The following is an 18,286-nucleotide window of genomic DNA, read 5'->3' on the forward strand; positions in this document are numbered from 1 at the left end:
CCTGATCATCCTCTATTGAAGAAACTTATGGTCTTGATAACCCGACACAGGTAGTAAAGGTAAATTCTCTCTATAGATATGATAAAGCTAAAATCCCATTTACTAAGTTTGCTAGCCCATGCTTAGATGAGTTTGATAAATTGCTAAGCAAGAAGACTTTAATGCTTATTTTGGTAGACAATTGAAATACAATTCAAATATGCTTGAACACTTGGGTGATTATATGGCTAATGTCAAAGGTGAACTTAAACTTATTAGTAAACATGCTTCTATGGCTACCACTCAAGTAGAACAAGTACTTAAAGCTCAAAATGATTTTCTCAATGAATTGAATAGTAAAGATAATGATAATGATGTTAGAGTTATGACTAGAGGTGGTAAAATGACTCAGGAACCTTTGTATCCTGAAGGCCACCCTAAGAGAATTGAGCAAGATTCTCAGAGAAATAATATAGATGCACCTAGTCCTTCTAAAAGGAAGAAAAAGAAAAATGATAGGACTTTGCATGCTTCTAGTGATCCTATTACTGAAACACCTGAGAATCCAAATGATATTTCTATTTTCGATGCTGAAACTCAATCTGGTAATGAACCTTAAACTAGTGGTAATGCTAATGATAATGTTCATAATGATGCTCAACCTAGTAATGATAATGACATAGAAATTGAACCTGATGTTGATCTTGATAACCCACAATCAAAGAATCAACGTTATGATAAGAAAGACTTTGTTGCTAGGAAACATGGTAAATAAAGAGAACCATGGGTTCAGAAACCCATGCCCTTTCCTCCCAAACCATCCAAGAAAAAGGATGATGAGGATTTTGAGCGCTTTGCTGAAATGATTAGAACTATCTTTTTGCGTATGCGATTAACTGATATACTCAAAACCAATCCTTATGCTAAGTACATAAAAGATATTATTACCAATAAAAGAAAGATACCGGAAGCTGAAATTTCCACCATGCTTGCTAATTATACTTTTAAGGGTGGAATATCAAAGAAACTTGGAGATCCAGGAGTGCCCACTATACCATGCTCTATTAAAAGAAACTATGTTAAAACTGCTTTATGTGATCTTGGAGCTGGTGTTAGTGTCATGCCTCTCTCTTTATATCGTAGACTTGATTTGAATAAGTTGACACATACTGAAATATCTTTGCAAATGGCTGATAAATTAACTGCTATACCTGTCGGTATTTGTGAGGATGTGCCTGTTGTAGTTGCAAACGTTACTATTTTAACGGACTTTGTTATTCTTGATATTCTCGAGGACGATAGTATGTCTATTATTCTTGGAAGACCCTTTTTGAATACTGCAGGGGCTGTTATTGATTGCACTAAAGGCAATGTCACTTTTCATGTTAATGGTAATGAGCATACGGTACACTTTCCGAGGAAACAACCTCAAGTTCACAGTATCAATTCTATTTGAAAAATGTCATCGATTATATTTGGGGGTTTTGAATTTCCTCTTCCTGCTGTCAAGAAGAAATATGATATTCTTATTACTGGGGATGTGCATATCCCCGTTGAGGTAACATAGTGTTATTCGAAATTTCTCTGGTTCCATGTTATTCGGAATGAGTTCGTTAACAAGACTTGATCAACCTTATTAGTGGATTCCTTTTGATGATCATGAGATGGATGAAACTAGAAGGCACAACCTTCTATACCCCACTTTTACTTTCTGTTATTTATATTAAATAAAATAAAAACAAATATTTTTCTGTCTGTTATCTGATTATCCGTGTAATATAAAAATACCTCGAAAATAAAAGTTCTCCAAATGCCCTGAAATTTAAATATGATTTTTTCTAGAAAATTTGAGAATATTTTGCATTGAGAACACAGTAGGGGGGTCAACCACCTGCCCACGAGGGTGGAGGGCGTGCCCTACCCTCCTGGGCGCGCCCCCTGCCTCGTGGGCCCATGGAGGCCCTCCTCCACTTATTCCTGCACCCACACACTCCTTCTTCCTCCCACAAACACGAATAACCAGCTCAAACCCGAGTCCAAGCTCACTTTGCTGCCATTTTCGATCTCCTTGCTCAAAGCACCTCTCACAAAACTGCTTGGGGAGATTGTTCCTTGGTATGTGACTCCTCCCTTGGTCCAATTAGTTTTTGTTCTAGTGCTTTATTCATTGCAAAATTTTGCTGCTTAGGTGACCCTGTTCTTGAGCTTGCATGTCAAATTTATATGGTCAAAAGTAGTTTTGATGCATGATATAGGCCCTACGCACTTGTAGGTGTAGTCGCTATAAATATTATTGAGTTTGGTTTACTTTTATTTTGAAGTTACTAAAATTTTCAGAATTTTTCAGAAAATGATGTGGAGACTTTTGAGGGGCTCATCGAGCCAAAGCTCGAAGAAAAAGGCACCAAAGCCTAAGTATGATCTGCCTCGCACCGCGGAGATTCGGGCGTGTGAATGGCCTTCCAATGATTTCTTGAGAGCAGCCGGGATTTATGAAGATTTTCATGAATTGGCTAAAAATGCAGGCCTCACCGCTTTCCTCCACGACTAATGCGATCAGTATCTCTTACTCACAAATACCTTTGTGTAAAACTTTCATTTCCATTCTAGGAGCTCACCACCTACGGTGAAGTTTCATTTATATGATAAGCATAAGGAGATGTCACTTTATGATTTTTGTCGGGTTTGTTTAGTCCCTTTTGAGGGCAAGACAGAAGAACCACATCGTGATGATGTGGAGGGATTTATTGACACTATCACTGTAGGGGAAACAAGGAAGGTTTCTGATGCACGAATCACTAGCATACACTTTCCTGCTATACATTATTTTGCCCTCTTCATATGTAGATGCATAAATGGTAAAGATGAAGCATGTCACATGTGTGTCCCTGACCTCAGTATTCTTAGGAGTGCTGTGTTAGGAGACAAGTCTTATAATTTGGGAGCCATTGTTGCACGTAGGTTGCATCTTAATAGATTTAATGGAGATTTCTTTGGGGGAATTTATGCAACCCGCATAGCTAATTTTCTTGGTATAGCCATACACGAAGATGATATTGAATTACCTCCTGCTTATCTAGATTTTAATGCTATGGTTCACCACCAGTTTGTCGAGAGGAATGAATCACCTCTCCAGTATCGACTAATCTTTGACAGACGATGTGCTGTCCGTATTACTCTCCCTGCTCCTGCCTTCTTTGATTATCTGGCAAGAGGAAGATATACTATTACCAGAGAGGAGGCAGATGAGTACGAGAGGAGAGAGGAGGCCGCTCGTCGCCATGCTGTAGCTCAGCAGGCGATAGCCGCTGCATCGCAGTACGACCCCAACTACTATTATGGATATCCGCCAGGCCAGCTGTGGCCATAGACCAATTTAGGCCAAAAGCCTAAGCTTGGGGGAGTACGTATTTCTCACCGACATTACATTTATGTTCACACACTCATTGCTAGATGTCGGTGCTCATACTTTTTCATTGTATCATCCATGCTAGTTTAATTCCCTTTTTATGTTTTCTTCTTGTGTGTTTAATAAACCTTAAGAAAACTAAAAAATTAGTTGTAGCTTTTAATCAGTTTAATTTCCATGCTTGTAGTAGTAATTAAAAAGAAAACCCAAAAAGATTTCATGTTCTTCTTGTAACATCCCAAAATTCTAAATTTTGGAATGTTATAATAAATAGATAGATTTGATTGATTGTGTGAAATTGAGTGAAATTCGAAACTTTCTGAAAGTTAAATGAGAGGGAATAAAAGGACTTTCCAAACTTTCATTTTGCATTCGTGATCTCCATGAATTCAAATTCTTTTCACCACGAAACCCTCGAGAGAAGATGACATGACTTCTTCCCTTTATTTAAATGACAAGGGGTGTTGAAAATATTTGAATTTCATTTGAAAATATTTCGAGTTCTGAAACTTCAAGCAACTCAATGATTTTCATGAGAGAAGATAAAATGACTTCTTCAAATTAAATGAAATATGAGTTGGGAGTTTAAAAGAATCAAAATTTAAAGTCCTTTTTGAATTTATTTTCAATTTGGAGTTATTTGAGTTTTATTCAAATTATTTTTCTCCAAAAATAAAATATATGGAAAATAGGGTAACATGATTCCCTACATCAGAAAATTGGAGATAAATAAATTTGAAATCATTTTGGTATTTTTAAAATGATTTTTGTTGGATTTTATTAGACCAGTAGAACTCTTTAAATTATCTGAATTTGTGTGGATTTTATTTGGCATTATAAAAATGTCCATGTTGTAGAAAATCTTTTTCTGCAAATTTTGGTATATTATATGCCTATATAAAAATTTTATTTATTTTGTTTTGTTTATTTTTCTTTGTCTGTTAAAATGTTAAAAAACGTTTCCCTCCCCGACTGGGCCGGCCCAGCTAGCCAGCCAGGTCGCGGCCCAGCCCGCGTCGCGCCGCCACCGACCTCCGGCAGGAGACCAGCTCCTGTACGTCGCCACCACCGCCGGACTCTGATCCGGGCACGCCTCCCGAAGTCCATCGCCCCCAACTATATATACCTCACCCCGGGGCCCTTGGACCCCAGTCCGCCGCCTCCGGATCCGCAGCCCGCCGCCCACACCTTGCGCCGCCGCCGCCGCACTTGCGGCCGGCGCAGCCGCCCGAACCGTGCCGCTGCCGCTTGCGCCCGCCGTCGTGCCGCTGACGCTGCCGCCTCTGCTGCTGCGTCATCGCCGACCGCCGCCGCCGCTGCCGGACATCACCGCTGCCGTCGTCCGCCGTCGCCCGATCCGATCTGCAGCCGGCCGAACCGGTAACCACCCTGGTTTATTCTCGGTTTAGTTCGGTTCTAAAAAAACCTAGATCGTTTTTTATATAAAACCGGTTTTCTTTTAGATGGATCTATTTAGAGAACGTTCGCTGGTTAGGTTTAGAAAACGAACGTTCGCTTTTAGCCTTTTCTTTTTCTGTTAGTTTTAGACAGGGACTTCTTTGTAGATGTTTTATTTATAGTTTAGTCCCTAATCTTCAAACCCTCACATCTTTTTACTCGTTTGTCCAAATCCAACGAAACCAATGCTCACTTCTTCGTTACGATCTCCTCTATCCAGTAATCCAACCCAAACATGTTTTTGAAAAGTTTAAAATTTGAATTAGATCAGATTTGAATTCAAACTTTGTTTGATCATAACTTCAGTTTCGTAACTCCATTTCAGTTGATTCTTTTTGCAAATCGAAGCTCTTGACCTAAACCTTCTGATAAGGCCAAATTCACATAATTTTGGTACTCTTAGAAATTGTTTTATGTTGCAAGAGCTATTTGATTGGTTTTAATGTTTTCTGAATCGACTTCTTCGATCTTTCTAATCTTTTGAGTGATTGCTTATGTGTGGTTAATATTGCTTGCTTACGATAGATTGACCGGAGTGTGACGAGTAGATCTATCAAGAGTTTTGAGTGTGAATCATCTTCATCAACATTGCAGGCAAGTTCACACTTTGACCATACCTCTTTCATACACAGTTTTTATTGCATTAGATCAAACCTCCAACATTGCATGATTAGGATCTAATTAAATTATGGGATGGGAAGTAGTTGAGGTAGTACCTATTACCTGTTTATTATCAAACCCTTGGGAGTTACTATTACATTATGCTTACATTGCCATGCTATGCTCGTAGACGTGGATTGGGTTTGAGAGTATTTCAAGACAGATGTGAGATTGCTAATTAATGGTTTACTTAAGGTGGCAACTTTAATACACATCTGGGTGGATTGAGGCACCTGGGTATTCCAGGATTGCCTGTCTAGGCACCTGGGTAGACTAGGATTGCCTGTTTTTTTATGGACCGCCACCCAGGCTCAAAGGGATCATGAGATTATTCACACTAGAAACTTCCGTGTGCAGCCACAAGCTATTATGGGCTCTAGCATAGTTGATTAAGTCGTGCGAACTCTTATAGGGTAGACTAGCAGATGTAGGGGAAAGTAGGTGTAACGGTCTATCCATCGTAAGGTGCTAGCGCTTCTGAAAGACTATGTCTCGGTCATCCGTCTTCTCAAACACCATGTAGTGCGAGAAACCAAATGGAGGCGATCGAGTCTTGTGGGAAAAAGTGCGCAAACCTCTACAGAGTGTATAAACTAATCATGATTAGCCGTGTCCCCGGTTATGGACATCTTGAGTATCTAGTACTTGGATTATCATGTGAATCTCATCACGTTACTTTAAATGAATATTGTTGGGTTTTTAATGATGATGATTAATTGGGATTGAGAATGATGTCAGCCATTCTCAATGTTTAACAACCACCATGATAGTTAAATAAAAGTTATTCCTTTGCAGTAGGGAAAAATTGTCTTTTCGCAAAAACCTTATAACCGTAGAGCTTTTCCACCAGCCATATATGCATGTAGTGATAGCCATTATTCATCATTGCTCTACAGTGTGAATTTGCCAGTACATTCAATGTACTGACCCTTTGTGGCTGCAACGTCTCATGTTGCAGGATTATCTTACGACGAGTAAGTGATACGTTAGGGTTATGATTTCTACACTCAACTTTGCTGTTGGTATTGATGGGAATCCACAATCTTGTTACTTCCGCTATTTGGATTGAGGTAATGGTATTTACATTACTTTATACATGTGATTTACCTCTATTATAAATCCTCGAGTACTATGTGTGTCAGCATACCGATCCAGGGATGACACTTAAGCACAGATATTTTCTTTTCTTTGGGAGTCGATAGGAGAAGACCATAATTAAATTGTTGAAGTGGCTCTTATATGCATTATTGTTTATCTGAAAAAGAGCCCATATTGCCTTGTCTTCTCCTGTTTATTGAATGCATGCAGATTCCATCTTAGTCAAATGCACGTGAACTATTATTATTCACATCGTTCGGTCGTGCAAGTGAAAGGCAATTATGACGATATATGATGGACTGACTGAGATGAGAAAGGCTGGTATGAACTCGACCTCTTTTGTTTTTGTAAATATGATTAGTTCATCATTCCTGATTCAGCCTATTATGAATAAACATGTTTGCAATGACAATTAGAGATCATAGTTTCTTGTGTCATGCTTGATTAGCTATGGGTTATAATGGTTTACCTTGCGTGCCAACATGCTATTAAAATGGTTATGATGTGGTATGATAGGGTGGTATCCTCCTCTGAATGATTTAAGTGACTTGACTTGGCGCATGTTCACGCATGTAGTTGAAACAAAATCAACATAGCCTTCATGATATTTATGTTCATGGTGGATTATATCCTACTCATGCTTGCATTCGGTGTTGATTAATTTTAATGCACGTTCATGACTATTGTCGCTCTCTAGCTGGTCGCTTCCCAGTCTTTTGCTAGCCTTCACCTGTACTAAGCGGGAATACTGCTTGTGCATCCAATCCCTTAAACCCCAAAGTTATTCCACATGAGTCCACTATACCTACCAATATACGGTATCTACCTGCCGTTCCAAGTAAATTTGTATGTGCCAAACTCTAAACCTTCAAATAAATATCCTATTTTGTATGCTTGAATAGCTCATGTATCAACTAGGGTTGTCCGTATCTTCCATGTTAGGTGGGTTATTCTCAAGAGGAGTGGACTCCGCTCCTCACTCACGAGATAAATGGCTGGTCATCGGGATGCCCAGTCTCATGCTTTATGCAAACTAAATCAAAATAATTGCAAACAAAACTCCCCCTGGGACTCTTGTTAGTTGGAGGCACTCGTTGTTTCGAGCAAGCCATGGATTGATGCTTGTTGGTGGAAGGGGGAGTATAAACTTTACCATTCTGTTTGGGAACCGCCTATAATGTGTGTAGCATGGAAGATATCGCCATCTCTTGGTTGTTATGTTGACAATAAAAGTATACCGCTCAAAATGTTATTCACCTCTATTTCAAAACCGAGCTCTGGCACCTCTACAAATCCCTGCTTCCCTCTGTGAAGGGCCTATCTATTTACTTTTATGCTGAGTCATCATCCTCTAATTAAAAAGCACCAGTTGGAGAGCACCGTTGTCATTTGCATTCATTATTGTTAACTTACATTGAGTATGACTTGACTGGATTTCTTTTACCATGAATTAGAATGTCTAGTCAGTCCTTGGTCTTTAAAGGTGCTCTACATTTATGTTTTGCGGTCTCAGAAAGGGCTAGCGAGATACCACCTTGTTATATCATATTAAGATTGTTTTGAGAAAGTGTTGTCATCCGAGATTTATTATTATGGCTTGCTAGTTGATTATGCTATTGATATGAGTAAACTTGAGACCTATGCGTTATTGTGAATGTGGTTAGTTATAATCTTTGCTCAAAACTTGAATGCTGGCTTTACATATTTACAGCAACAAGAGCAAACAGAGTTTGTAAATGTTTTTCTTTATCACTTTCAGTTTGTCAACTGAATTGCTTGAGGACAAGCAAAGGTTTAAGCTTGGGGGAGTTGATACGTCTCCAACGTATCTACTTTTCCAAACACTTTTGCCCTTGTTTTGGACTCTAACTTGCATGATTGAAATGAAACTAACCCGGACTGACGTTGTTTTCACCAGAATTACCATGGTGTTATTTATGTGCAGGAGCAAACGTTCTCGGGATGACCTGAAACTTCACGGAGCAACTTTTAAGAAAATATGAAAAATACCTACAAAAGATGAAGTCCAGGGGGCCCACCACCTCTCCACGAGGGTGGGGGGCGCGCCCCCCTACCTCGTGGGCCCCCTGTTGCCTCTCTGACTCCAACTCAAACTCCATATATTGAGTTTCGGGGAGAAAAAAATCAAGGAGAAGAAATCATCGTGTTTTACGATACGGAGCCGCCGCCAAGCCCTAAAACCTCTCGGGAGGGCTGATCCGGAGTCCGTGCGGGGCTCCGGAGAGGGGAATCCGTCGCCATCGTCATCATCAACCATCCTCCATCACCAATTTCATGATGCTCACCGCCGTGCGTGAGTAATTCCATCGTAGGCTTGCTGCATGGTGATGGGTTGGATGGGATCTATCATGTAATCGAGTTAGTTTTGTTAGGGTTTGATCCCTAGTGTCCACTATGTTCTGAGATTGATGTTGCTATGACTTTGCTATGCTTAATGCTTGTCACTAGGGCCCAAGTGCCATGATTTCAGATCTGAACCTATTATGTTTTCATCAATATATGAGTGTTCTTGATCCTATCTTGCGAGTCTATAGTCACCTATTATGTGTTATGATCCGTTAACCCCGAAGTGACAATAATCGGGATACTTACCGGTGATGACCGTAGTTTCAGGAGTTCATGTATTCACTATGTGTTAATGCTTTGTTCCGATTCTCTATTAAAAGGAGGCCTTAATATCCCTTAGTTTCCGTAAGGACCCCGCTGCCATGGGAGACTAGGACAAAAGATGTCATGCAAGTTCTTTTCCATAAGCATGTATGACTATATTCGGAATACATGCCTACATTACATTGATGAACTGGAGCTAGTTCTGTGTCACCCTAGGTTATGACTGTTACATGATGAACCGCATCTGGCATAATTCTCCATCACCGATCCATTGCCTACGAGCTTTCCACATATTGTTCTTCGCTTATTTACTTTCCCGTTGCTATTGCTATCATCACTACAAAATACCAAAAACATTGCTTTTACTACCGTTACCTTTTGTTACCATTATCACTACTATCATATTACTTTGCTACTAAATACTTTGCTGCAGATATTAAGTTTCCAGGTGTGGTTGAATTGACAACTCAGCTGCTAATACTTGAGAGTATTCTTTGGCTCCCCTTGTGTCGAATCAATAAATTTGGGTTGAATACTTTACCCTCGAAAACTGTTGTGATCCCCTATACTTGCGGGTTATCAGTGCACTAAACTATCAAGTAGTCATAATATCGAGCTCGCCAAACGTTCATAACGTCTGCATCTGCTCCTGCAACCGGTCTGTCACCTAGCGGTGCATCAAGGACATAATTCTTCTGTGCAGCAATGAGGATAATCCTCAGATCATGGATCCAATCCGCATCATTGCTACTAACATCTTTCAACTTAGTTTTTCTCTAGGAACATATCAAAATAAACGGGGAGCTACATTGCGAGCTATTGATCTGCAACATAGTTATGCAAATACTGTCATGACTAAGTTCATGATAAATTAAAGTTCAATTAATCATATTACTTAAGAACTCCCACTTAGATAGACATCCCTCTAGTCATCTAATTGATCACGTGATCCAAATCAACTAAACCATGTCCGATCATCACGTGAGATGGAGTAGTTTTCAATGGTGAACATCACTATGTTGATCATATCTACTATATGATTCACGCTCGACCTTTCGGTCTCCAGTGTTCCGAGGCCATATCTGCATATGCTAGGCTCGTCAAGTTTAACCCAAGTATTTCTGCGTGTGCAAAACTGTCTTACACCCGTTGTAGATGAACGTTGAGCTTATCACACACAATCATCACGTGGTGTCTCGACACGACGAACTTTGGCAATGGTGCATACTCAGGGAGAACACTTTTACCTTGAAATTTAGTGAGAGATCATCTTATAAAGCTACCGCCGAACTAAGCAAAATAAGATGTATAAAAGATAAACATCACATGCAATCAAAAATATGTGACATGATATGGCCATCATCATCTTGTGCCTTTGATCTCTTCAAAGTACCGTCATGATCTCTATCGTCACCGGCATGACACCATGATCTCCATCATCTTGATCTCTATCAATGTGTCATCACATGATTGTCTTGCCAACTATTACTTTTACAACTATTGCTATTGCATAGCGATAAAGTAAAACAATTTACAAGGCACTTGCATCTTATGCAATAAAGAGACAACCATTAGGCTTTTGCCAATTGCCGATAACTTTAACAAAACATGACATCTCATACAACAATTTATATCTCATCACGTCTTGACCATATCACATCACAACATGCCCTGCAAAAATAAGTTAGACGTCCTCTACTTTGTTGTTGCAAGTTTTACGTGGTTGCTACGGGCTGAGCAAGAATCGTTCTTATCTACGCATCAAAACCACAACGATAGTTCGTCAAGTTAGTGTTGTTTTAACCTTCACAAGGATCGGGCGTAGCCACACTCGATTCAACTAAAGTTGGAAAAACTAACACCCGCCAGCCACATGTGTGCAAAGCACGTCGATAGAACCAGTCTCGCGTAAGCGTACACGTAATGTCGGTCCGCGCCGCTTCATCCAACAATATCGCCGAACCAAAGTATGACATGCTGGTAAGTAGTATGACTTGTATCGCCCACAACTCGCTTGTGTTCTACTCATGCATATAACATCTACGCACAAACCTGGCTCGGATGCCACTGTTGGGGAACGTAGTAATTTCAAAAAATTCCTACGCACACGCAAGATCATGGTGATGCATAGCAACGAGAGGGAAGAGTATCGTCCACGTACCCTTGTAGACCATAAACGGAAGTGTTATGAGAACGCGGTTGATGTAGTCGAACATCTTCACGATCCGACCGATCCAAGTACCGAACACACGGCACCTCCGAGTTCAGCACACGTTCAGCTCGATGACGTACCACGAACTCTGATCCGGCAGAGCTTCATGGGAGAGTTCCGTCAGCACGACCGCGTGATGACGGTGATGATGTTGCTACCGACGCAGGGCTTCGCCTAAGCACCGCTACGATATGATCAAGGTGGATTATGGTGGGGGGCACCGCACACGACTAAGGGACCAATGATCAACTTGTGTGTTCTAGGGTGCCCCCCTGCCCCCGTATATAAAGGAGCAAGGGGGGAGGCCGGCCGGCCTTCCTAGGGCGCGCCAGGAGGAGTCCTCCTCCTAGTAGGAGTAGGACTCCCCTTTCCTACTCCTACTAGGAGGAGGAAAGGAAGGGGGAAGGGGAGAAGGAAGGAGAGGGAGGAAAGGAGGAAAGGGGGGCCGACCCCCTAGTCCAATTTGGTTTGGGCTAGGGGGTCCACGCGCCCTGCCTCCTCTCTTCCACCACTTGGCCCATGAGGCCCAATATTTCTTTCCCGTATTCCCGTAACTCCCCGGTACTCCGAAAAATACCCGAATCACTCGGAACCTTTCCAATGTCCGAATATAGTCGTATAATATATCGATCTTTACGTCTCGACCATTTAGAGACTCCTCATCATGTCCCCGATCTCATCCGGGACTCCGAACTACCTTAGGTACATCAAATCACATAAACTCATAATACCGATCGTCACCGAACGTTAAGCGTGCGGACCCTACTGGTTCGAGAACTAGGTAGACATGACCGAGACACGTATCCGGTCAATAACCAATAGCGAAATCTGGATGTTCATATTGGCTCCTACATATTCTACGAAGATCTTTATCGGTCAAACCGCATAACAACATACGTTGTTCCCTTTGTCATCGGTATGTTACTTGCCCGAGATTCGATCGTCGGTATCTCAATACCTAGTTCAATCTCATTACCGGCAAGTTTCTTTACTCGTTCCGTAATGCACTATCCCGCAACTAACTCATTAGTTGCATTGCTTGCAAGGCTTATAGTGATGTGCATTACCGAGAGGGCCTAGAGATACCTCTCCGAAAATCGGAGTGACAAATCCTAATCTTGATTTAACAAGTACCATCGGAGACACCTGTAGAGCACCTTTATAATCACTCAGTTACGTTATGACGTTTGGTAGCACGCAAAGTGTTCCTCTGGTAATCGGTAGTTGCATAATCTCATAGTCATAGGAACATACATAAGTCATGAAGAAAGCAATAGCAGTAAACTAAAAAGATCAAGTGCTAAGTTAACGGAATGGGTCAAGTCAATCACATCATTCTCTAATGATGTGATCCTGTTAATCAAATGACAACTCTTGTCTATGGTTAGGAAATATAACCATCATTGATTCAACGAGCTAGTCAAGTAGAGGCAAACTAGTGACACTCTGTTTGTCTATGTATTCACACATGTACTATGTTTCCGGTTAATACAATTCTAGCATGAATAATAAACATTTATCATGATATAAGAAAATAAATAATAACTTTATTATTGCCTCTAGGTCATATTTCCTTCAGCGGCACCTTGGACGAAGCCGGAGTATGATTGCCGGGGTGAAAATCCTGCCTGGCATTGGTCGGGCCGACGGAGGCGATGCCCATGGTCGTCGTCATCTTACTGAAGTCTCCGTTGTGGTTGCTCCTTTCCCTTCGTCGTGCTCCAGATGAAAATCTAGATCTTTGGATCGGACGGTGGCGGCGTTTTGGTGTTGTATCCTTCCTGAAGGCACTGTCTTGGAGCTCACGGTTCATCGACTCTCAGCTTCACCTCTTCGTGGTATCTTCACCACGAAGGGCTCCGGCGGCTCCGTAGTGTTGCTTACAGTCATTGTTTAGTCTACTTCGAGTCGTCCGGTGTGTTGTTGTTGTTGTAGGTCCTTGGCACCTATGTATCTGGCCTTGGGTGTGTGTTGGTGTGGCGTGTTGTCGTTTGTATCGGCTCGGATGTTGGTTGGTGCTTTATATATAAAGCGGGACGAAAGCCTTTTTGGTAATGGAATGAGAGTCGATTTATGGAAATTGATTTTAAGTCCAATGGAGGTGGCATAATCCGTCAGAATATCCTTGATGACCATCGCTTGTAGTGGACACGCTGGAAGAAGTCCATGGGAATGGTAGAGAATCTGTTGCGGGATTAGCTAATTTTTTACTCAGGTACGACGAGGAACTGAAATGCATGCGCACTGGCAGTGACACGGATTCAGGCAAAGCACTGGTCTCGCATTTCCCCGATCAGGCTGGGCAAGCACGGTTGGGGCCATGGCAAGGGATTGGCTGGGCAGAGCGTTTGTGTCCGTCAACCGGCAAATCAACGCCAGGAAACCGAAGCTATCAGCACTTGCCGAACTATCGGCACTTGCGGCCGTATCCACTATCCAGAGGGGATGTGCTGCGCGGCAGTGATCAGGGGGACCTCCAAGATGAGCACCCTGTGGCGTCGCCATAGTTCCCGCTGATTCATGATTTGCAAGGAGATTATGCAAAGATTCAGTTCATTCCGTGTGGTGCCTCTGAGCTGGAAGTGCAATGGCCACTAATGGAGACCAGGAGTCTATTGGGGATGCCCCTGACGGAGTTCGTGACCTTAGCTCGCTGAATGTGACACCAAAGGAGGAAAAAAATAGGATGAGTATATTTTTGGCCCCTCAAGAAATGGTTCCTTAACTTCAAAACCAGTAAATCTTAGTCCTTTAATTTTTTAAACCGGATAACTTTAATCTCTCGTATCACTTATGGTTTCGTTGATCACGTGGCTTGGTCACCGTACTCGCCGCATCGAGCTTTGACGAGGCCGATGAGGTCCTTGGCTGGCACCAGGTCTCATTGGCATTGAGCTGAACACCACGGTCCAATTTATTTTGCATCCCCATTTTTTTTTCTACTTCCTCTTATCAGTCGAAGGTAGGAGTAGCTACTACCAGGTTGGTTGATTCCTCCAGGGTAAATCGATTAGCTAGCATGCGTTGCTTGTGTACGTATGCATCTCTCTCTGTGTAGCGTATATCGCGGGGGTTCGGCTCCTCTGCAGTACAGCTATTACTGTACGCGTGCTGTAGCGTCTAGCATCTGCCGTTTATTTTAATCAGATGGCTTCAACAAAAAATCGATGGGCTCATATAAAAAAGTAAAAAAAACTAGAAGAGACCCACACGGCCACACCATTCCCCACTCTCTCTCTCTCTGTCTTATCTCATTCGTCTAGAGAAGCTCGGCCACTGTTTTCCCCAATCCACAACACTGCTCCGGCCGAGCGAAATCCAGGTACACTGCGCTGCTCCGGCCAAATGCACTCGCCCCGAACTGCTCTGGCGATGCCCTCCCTCTATATCCCTGCCTCTCTGCGCGCTGCTTCTTATCCATCCCGGCCGTGCCCCATGGATTCTACCGGCAGCTGCAAGGGATGGCCGGAGAGCGCACTACTGCGGGAGCCGATCGAATACGCCGCTGCTGCACCGCCACACGTCTCTGCTAGTAGCAGGGAGACGACGAACTACACAAGCAGCAGAGCAACGAGCGAGATCGATGAGCCTGACGACAACGGCAAGCTGGAGTCTCCCCCGACGAGCTCGACGAGGAATAGGACGACGGCGATGTCTCGGAGCAGCACGGTCGACCTCGGCGCCCTCCTGCCCGGCGTAGCCCCACTAGCAAAACCCAAGGTGAATTACTTGGTGTTACTTAGAACTAATTTATTCATTTTTTTTCATCATTAGTTCGAGAGCATGTGCTTGTTTGACCATCTATTAATCTTTCATGGCAATATGGTTAGTCAATAGCCAGTAGAGAGTACATGCATGTGTGCTGAGTTTAATTACAGTTATGTTGTGACAGTGGTCACTTGCGTCTCTGTCCAATTATTCAGATCACTAGCTGAAGAATTAGTGCTTGTGCTGATGATCAAATAGTGCCACTAGCAGTCCATGTTGTATCTGATTGTACACCGTACATGGAGAGATAAAAACCTATTGTGGTACATAGTTGTAACCATCTCACTAGAATATTTAAAAGTGATAAGTAATCAACAGATCATTGTTGTAGTAAACTGAAATTAAACTGATTGTTCTGTCTTCGGAAACTAGGAGTGAACTGAGACTAAACTGATTGCAGTGAAATAATGAACACTCAACAGATTGGGTCCCATGTGTGCTGATTCAGATATTCCTTCTGCATAATCTGTCGATCTAGCAAGACAAAATAACACATATTCATCAACCTATCCCATGATAGTTTTGTAAGTTCCAAAGATCATCGGCTTCACTCTACAAATTAAGGGATATATAACTGATTATATGAAGTATCATATTGCTTAACAATGAATTTTATGAATTTTAGACATGGTAGGTGGAAATACCGTCAGTAAACGAGCATAGTACCCATATTCTTGCAAACCATTTGCATTTGTTCCAGCCATTTGCTCTATAGGTGCTTGGTATTGTGCTACTGAAATGTCATTCTTTCCTCCCTATGCAAAAATAAAAACAAAACAAAACCAATGTTAGTTGAGTTGTTACTATATTACTCTATTTAATAAGTAGTCTGGTTAGACATGTGCAAGAGATTTACAGAATGATTTTGATTTTTGGGTACCGCTTTAGTTGTCTCCTTCTTCTTTTTATTTGGGTGCTGATTGTCAAGCCATGATTTCTTTCTTCTTAAATTTTTCTTTGGAATTTCCTTTTTCTTTAGGCAAGCATCCTTTAAACAATCGTCTGGTTCTTTAGATATATCTTCAGTTCTGCATGTAGTAGTACGAGCTTTCTCTTCAACTTGCTTCCTAAGATTCTTCAAAGCATCATCTACTAGTTTGATACACTCTTCTGATGTAACTGCCTGTGAAGCTATGCCAAGGAACTCGTGCATGAAAAACTTCAACTGTTGTCTATCTTCTGATCTAGGATCTTCCAAAACAATGTTTCCATGGCTGTTTTGTATAGTGTCGCTTCGCGCTTCTCGAGTCCATCGCTTCAAAATATAGTGGCCTGGAAGGTACTTAATATTCATGACATCAAGTGCTTTCAAAGCATGACTACACAATATACCAACTCTTTCAAATTGCCCACAATCGCAGAAAACTTTTTGCTCTTCATAATCAACTACAACTTTGCACTCTTCTTCATATGTGAATTCTGGGTCAAGACTTGCAATTGCAACAATATATGCATTGTGTTCTATCGATGGCTTGATGTATGCTGAGATAGATCTTTCATATTCATTCTGAAAATCTTCAAATATGCGTGGTGTGTAAACCTTGCTCGCTTGTATTACCATAGGAGTCCTCATTCTGACTCTAGGTAATTTTTTCCTAGACTCATATTCCTCATTTACCTCGTTATCTCTTTTCTCTTGCACAGCCCTCTCTACGTGCTTGAAAAACCGAAGGATGTCAAGATCAGACTTTAGATGGTCTTTCAAGTCACTGTTCAACCTCTCACTTAATTGTGTGCTTCTCATGCCTATAGTGTAAGCATTCCTCATGTAACATCTTGCCCATTTCTCTTTTACTTTGTAGATGCTGTCCAACCAAGTTTGTGTATCCACATTGCTTCTGATGGCATTGAAAGCTTCTACAAAGGCTTCCTCTTCCTCATACTTTTACATGCAAGCGCTGAAATCAGCAAGTACATTTGGTCCCTCCTCGTCTTTTTTCTTATGAGGTAAGTGCCTGATGGCATTTTGCATTATGTGAAAAGTGCATAATCCATGCCATGCTTCGGTAAATACCGCCTGAACTGCATTACCCATTGCTACATCTTGATCAGTAAAGATTGTTCTAGGTTGCTTCTTGTTATGCAATGATAGGAACGTGTTGAACAACCATTTGAATGATTCAAATGTCTCATCATATAAAAGTGCAGCACCAAAAATGACCATTTCTCTAAAATGGTTGAATCCAACAAACACACCGAAGGGTCTGTACTCTTTGTTTGTCCCAAATGTTGTATCGAAAGTAACAACATCACCGAAATGAGCATAGTTAATGATCATCTTTGCATCAACCCAAAAGATATTCGCTATTTGTTCATCGCAATCTAGTTGCATATCATATTCAAATGCAGGATTCTCATTCTTTTTATCTCTAAAGTACTTAAGCATACTTCCAGCTTCACCATACATCAAGTCCCTTTGACGCCTGGTTCGCAAGTGGTTCTTGCGATCACGACATGTGTAGCCAAGGTTCAGTGGACCACCAACTTGTCGACTTGCTAACTCATGGGCTCTTTTAGGTACAATTCCTGAATCATCTGCTGTTTCAATTTCAAATGCTTGCAAGGCCGAAATCTTCCGTTGTGACGGCATCAAGTGGCTTGTCCCAGGTAATTGCAAGACATGGTTGTGTTCAACAACTAACTCATGCACCTCATAATCTTCTGCTTCTCAGTCTATAGTGATTCCCATTCGAACATTGCAGCCGGTCCTTGTTTCTGCACGAGGACGCTTTGTATTATTATCCTTTTTGTCTTTTCTTCTGTAGCCTTCATTAGAACAAACATATCTTGCAGAAGTGATTACTCCATCAAGTTTGCTCTTGTTTTCATAATTTACCCTTACATCAAAACCAGTATGACCTCCATAACATGTCCAAAAGTTCCAAGCCTCTTTTGTGGAATTAAACTTCATACCAATCTGAGGCATCCAACTAGGAACCACATTTGTCCTGCACAAATTAAGCATAACTTATTTGTTTCTCTGCTTACACTACAATCATAAGATGACATGGCCTAATAAGAATTGCACAAAATTATTGGTACCTGTTAGAACCTTCATTGGTGGAGTTAAT

At 41.5% G+C, this 18,286-nt stretch overlaps 1 protein-coding gene across 1 annotated transcript; it reads left to right on the forward strand.

Moving 5' to 3' along the window:
- Positions 1-14,632: 14,632 nt before the first annotated feature.
- LOC123184916 (uncharacterized) lies at positions 14,633-17,006 on the forward strand. The gene is made up of 2 exons (XM_044596953.1): positions 14,633-15,167; positions 16,860-17,006. Exons 1-2 carry the CDS (start codon positions 14,793-14,795, stop codon positions 16,875-16,877), a joined length of 393 nt encoding a protein of 130 aa, XP_044452888.1. The 5' UTR covers positions 14,633-14,792; the 3' UTR covers positions 16,878-17,006.
- Positions 17,007-18,286: the final 1,280 nt, after the last annotated feature.

Source organism: Triticum aestivum, chromosome 2A, assembly GCF_018294505.1.
Source record: "Triticum aestivum cultivar Chinese Spring chromosome 2A, IWGSC CS RefSeq v2.1, whole genome shotgun sequence".
NCBI classification, from domain to species: domain Eukaryota; kingdom Viridiplantae; phylum Streptophyta; class Magnoliopsida; order Poales; family Poaceae; genus Triticum; species Triticum aestivum.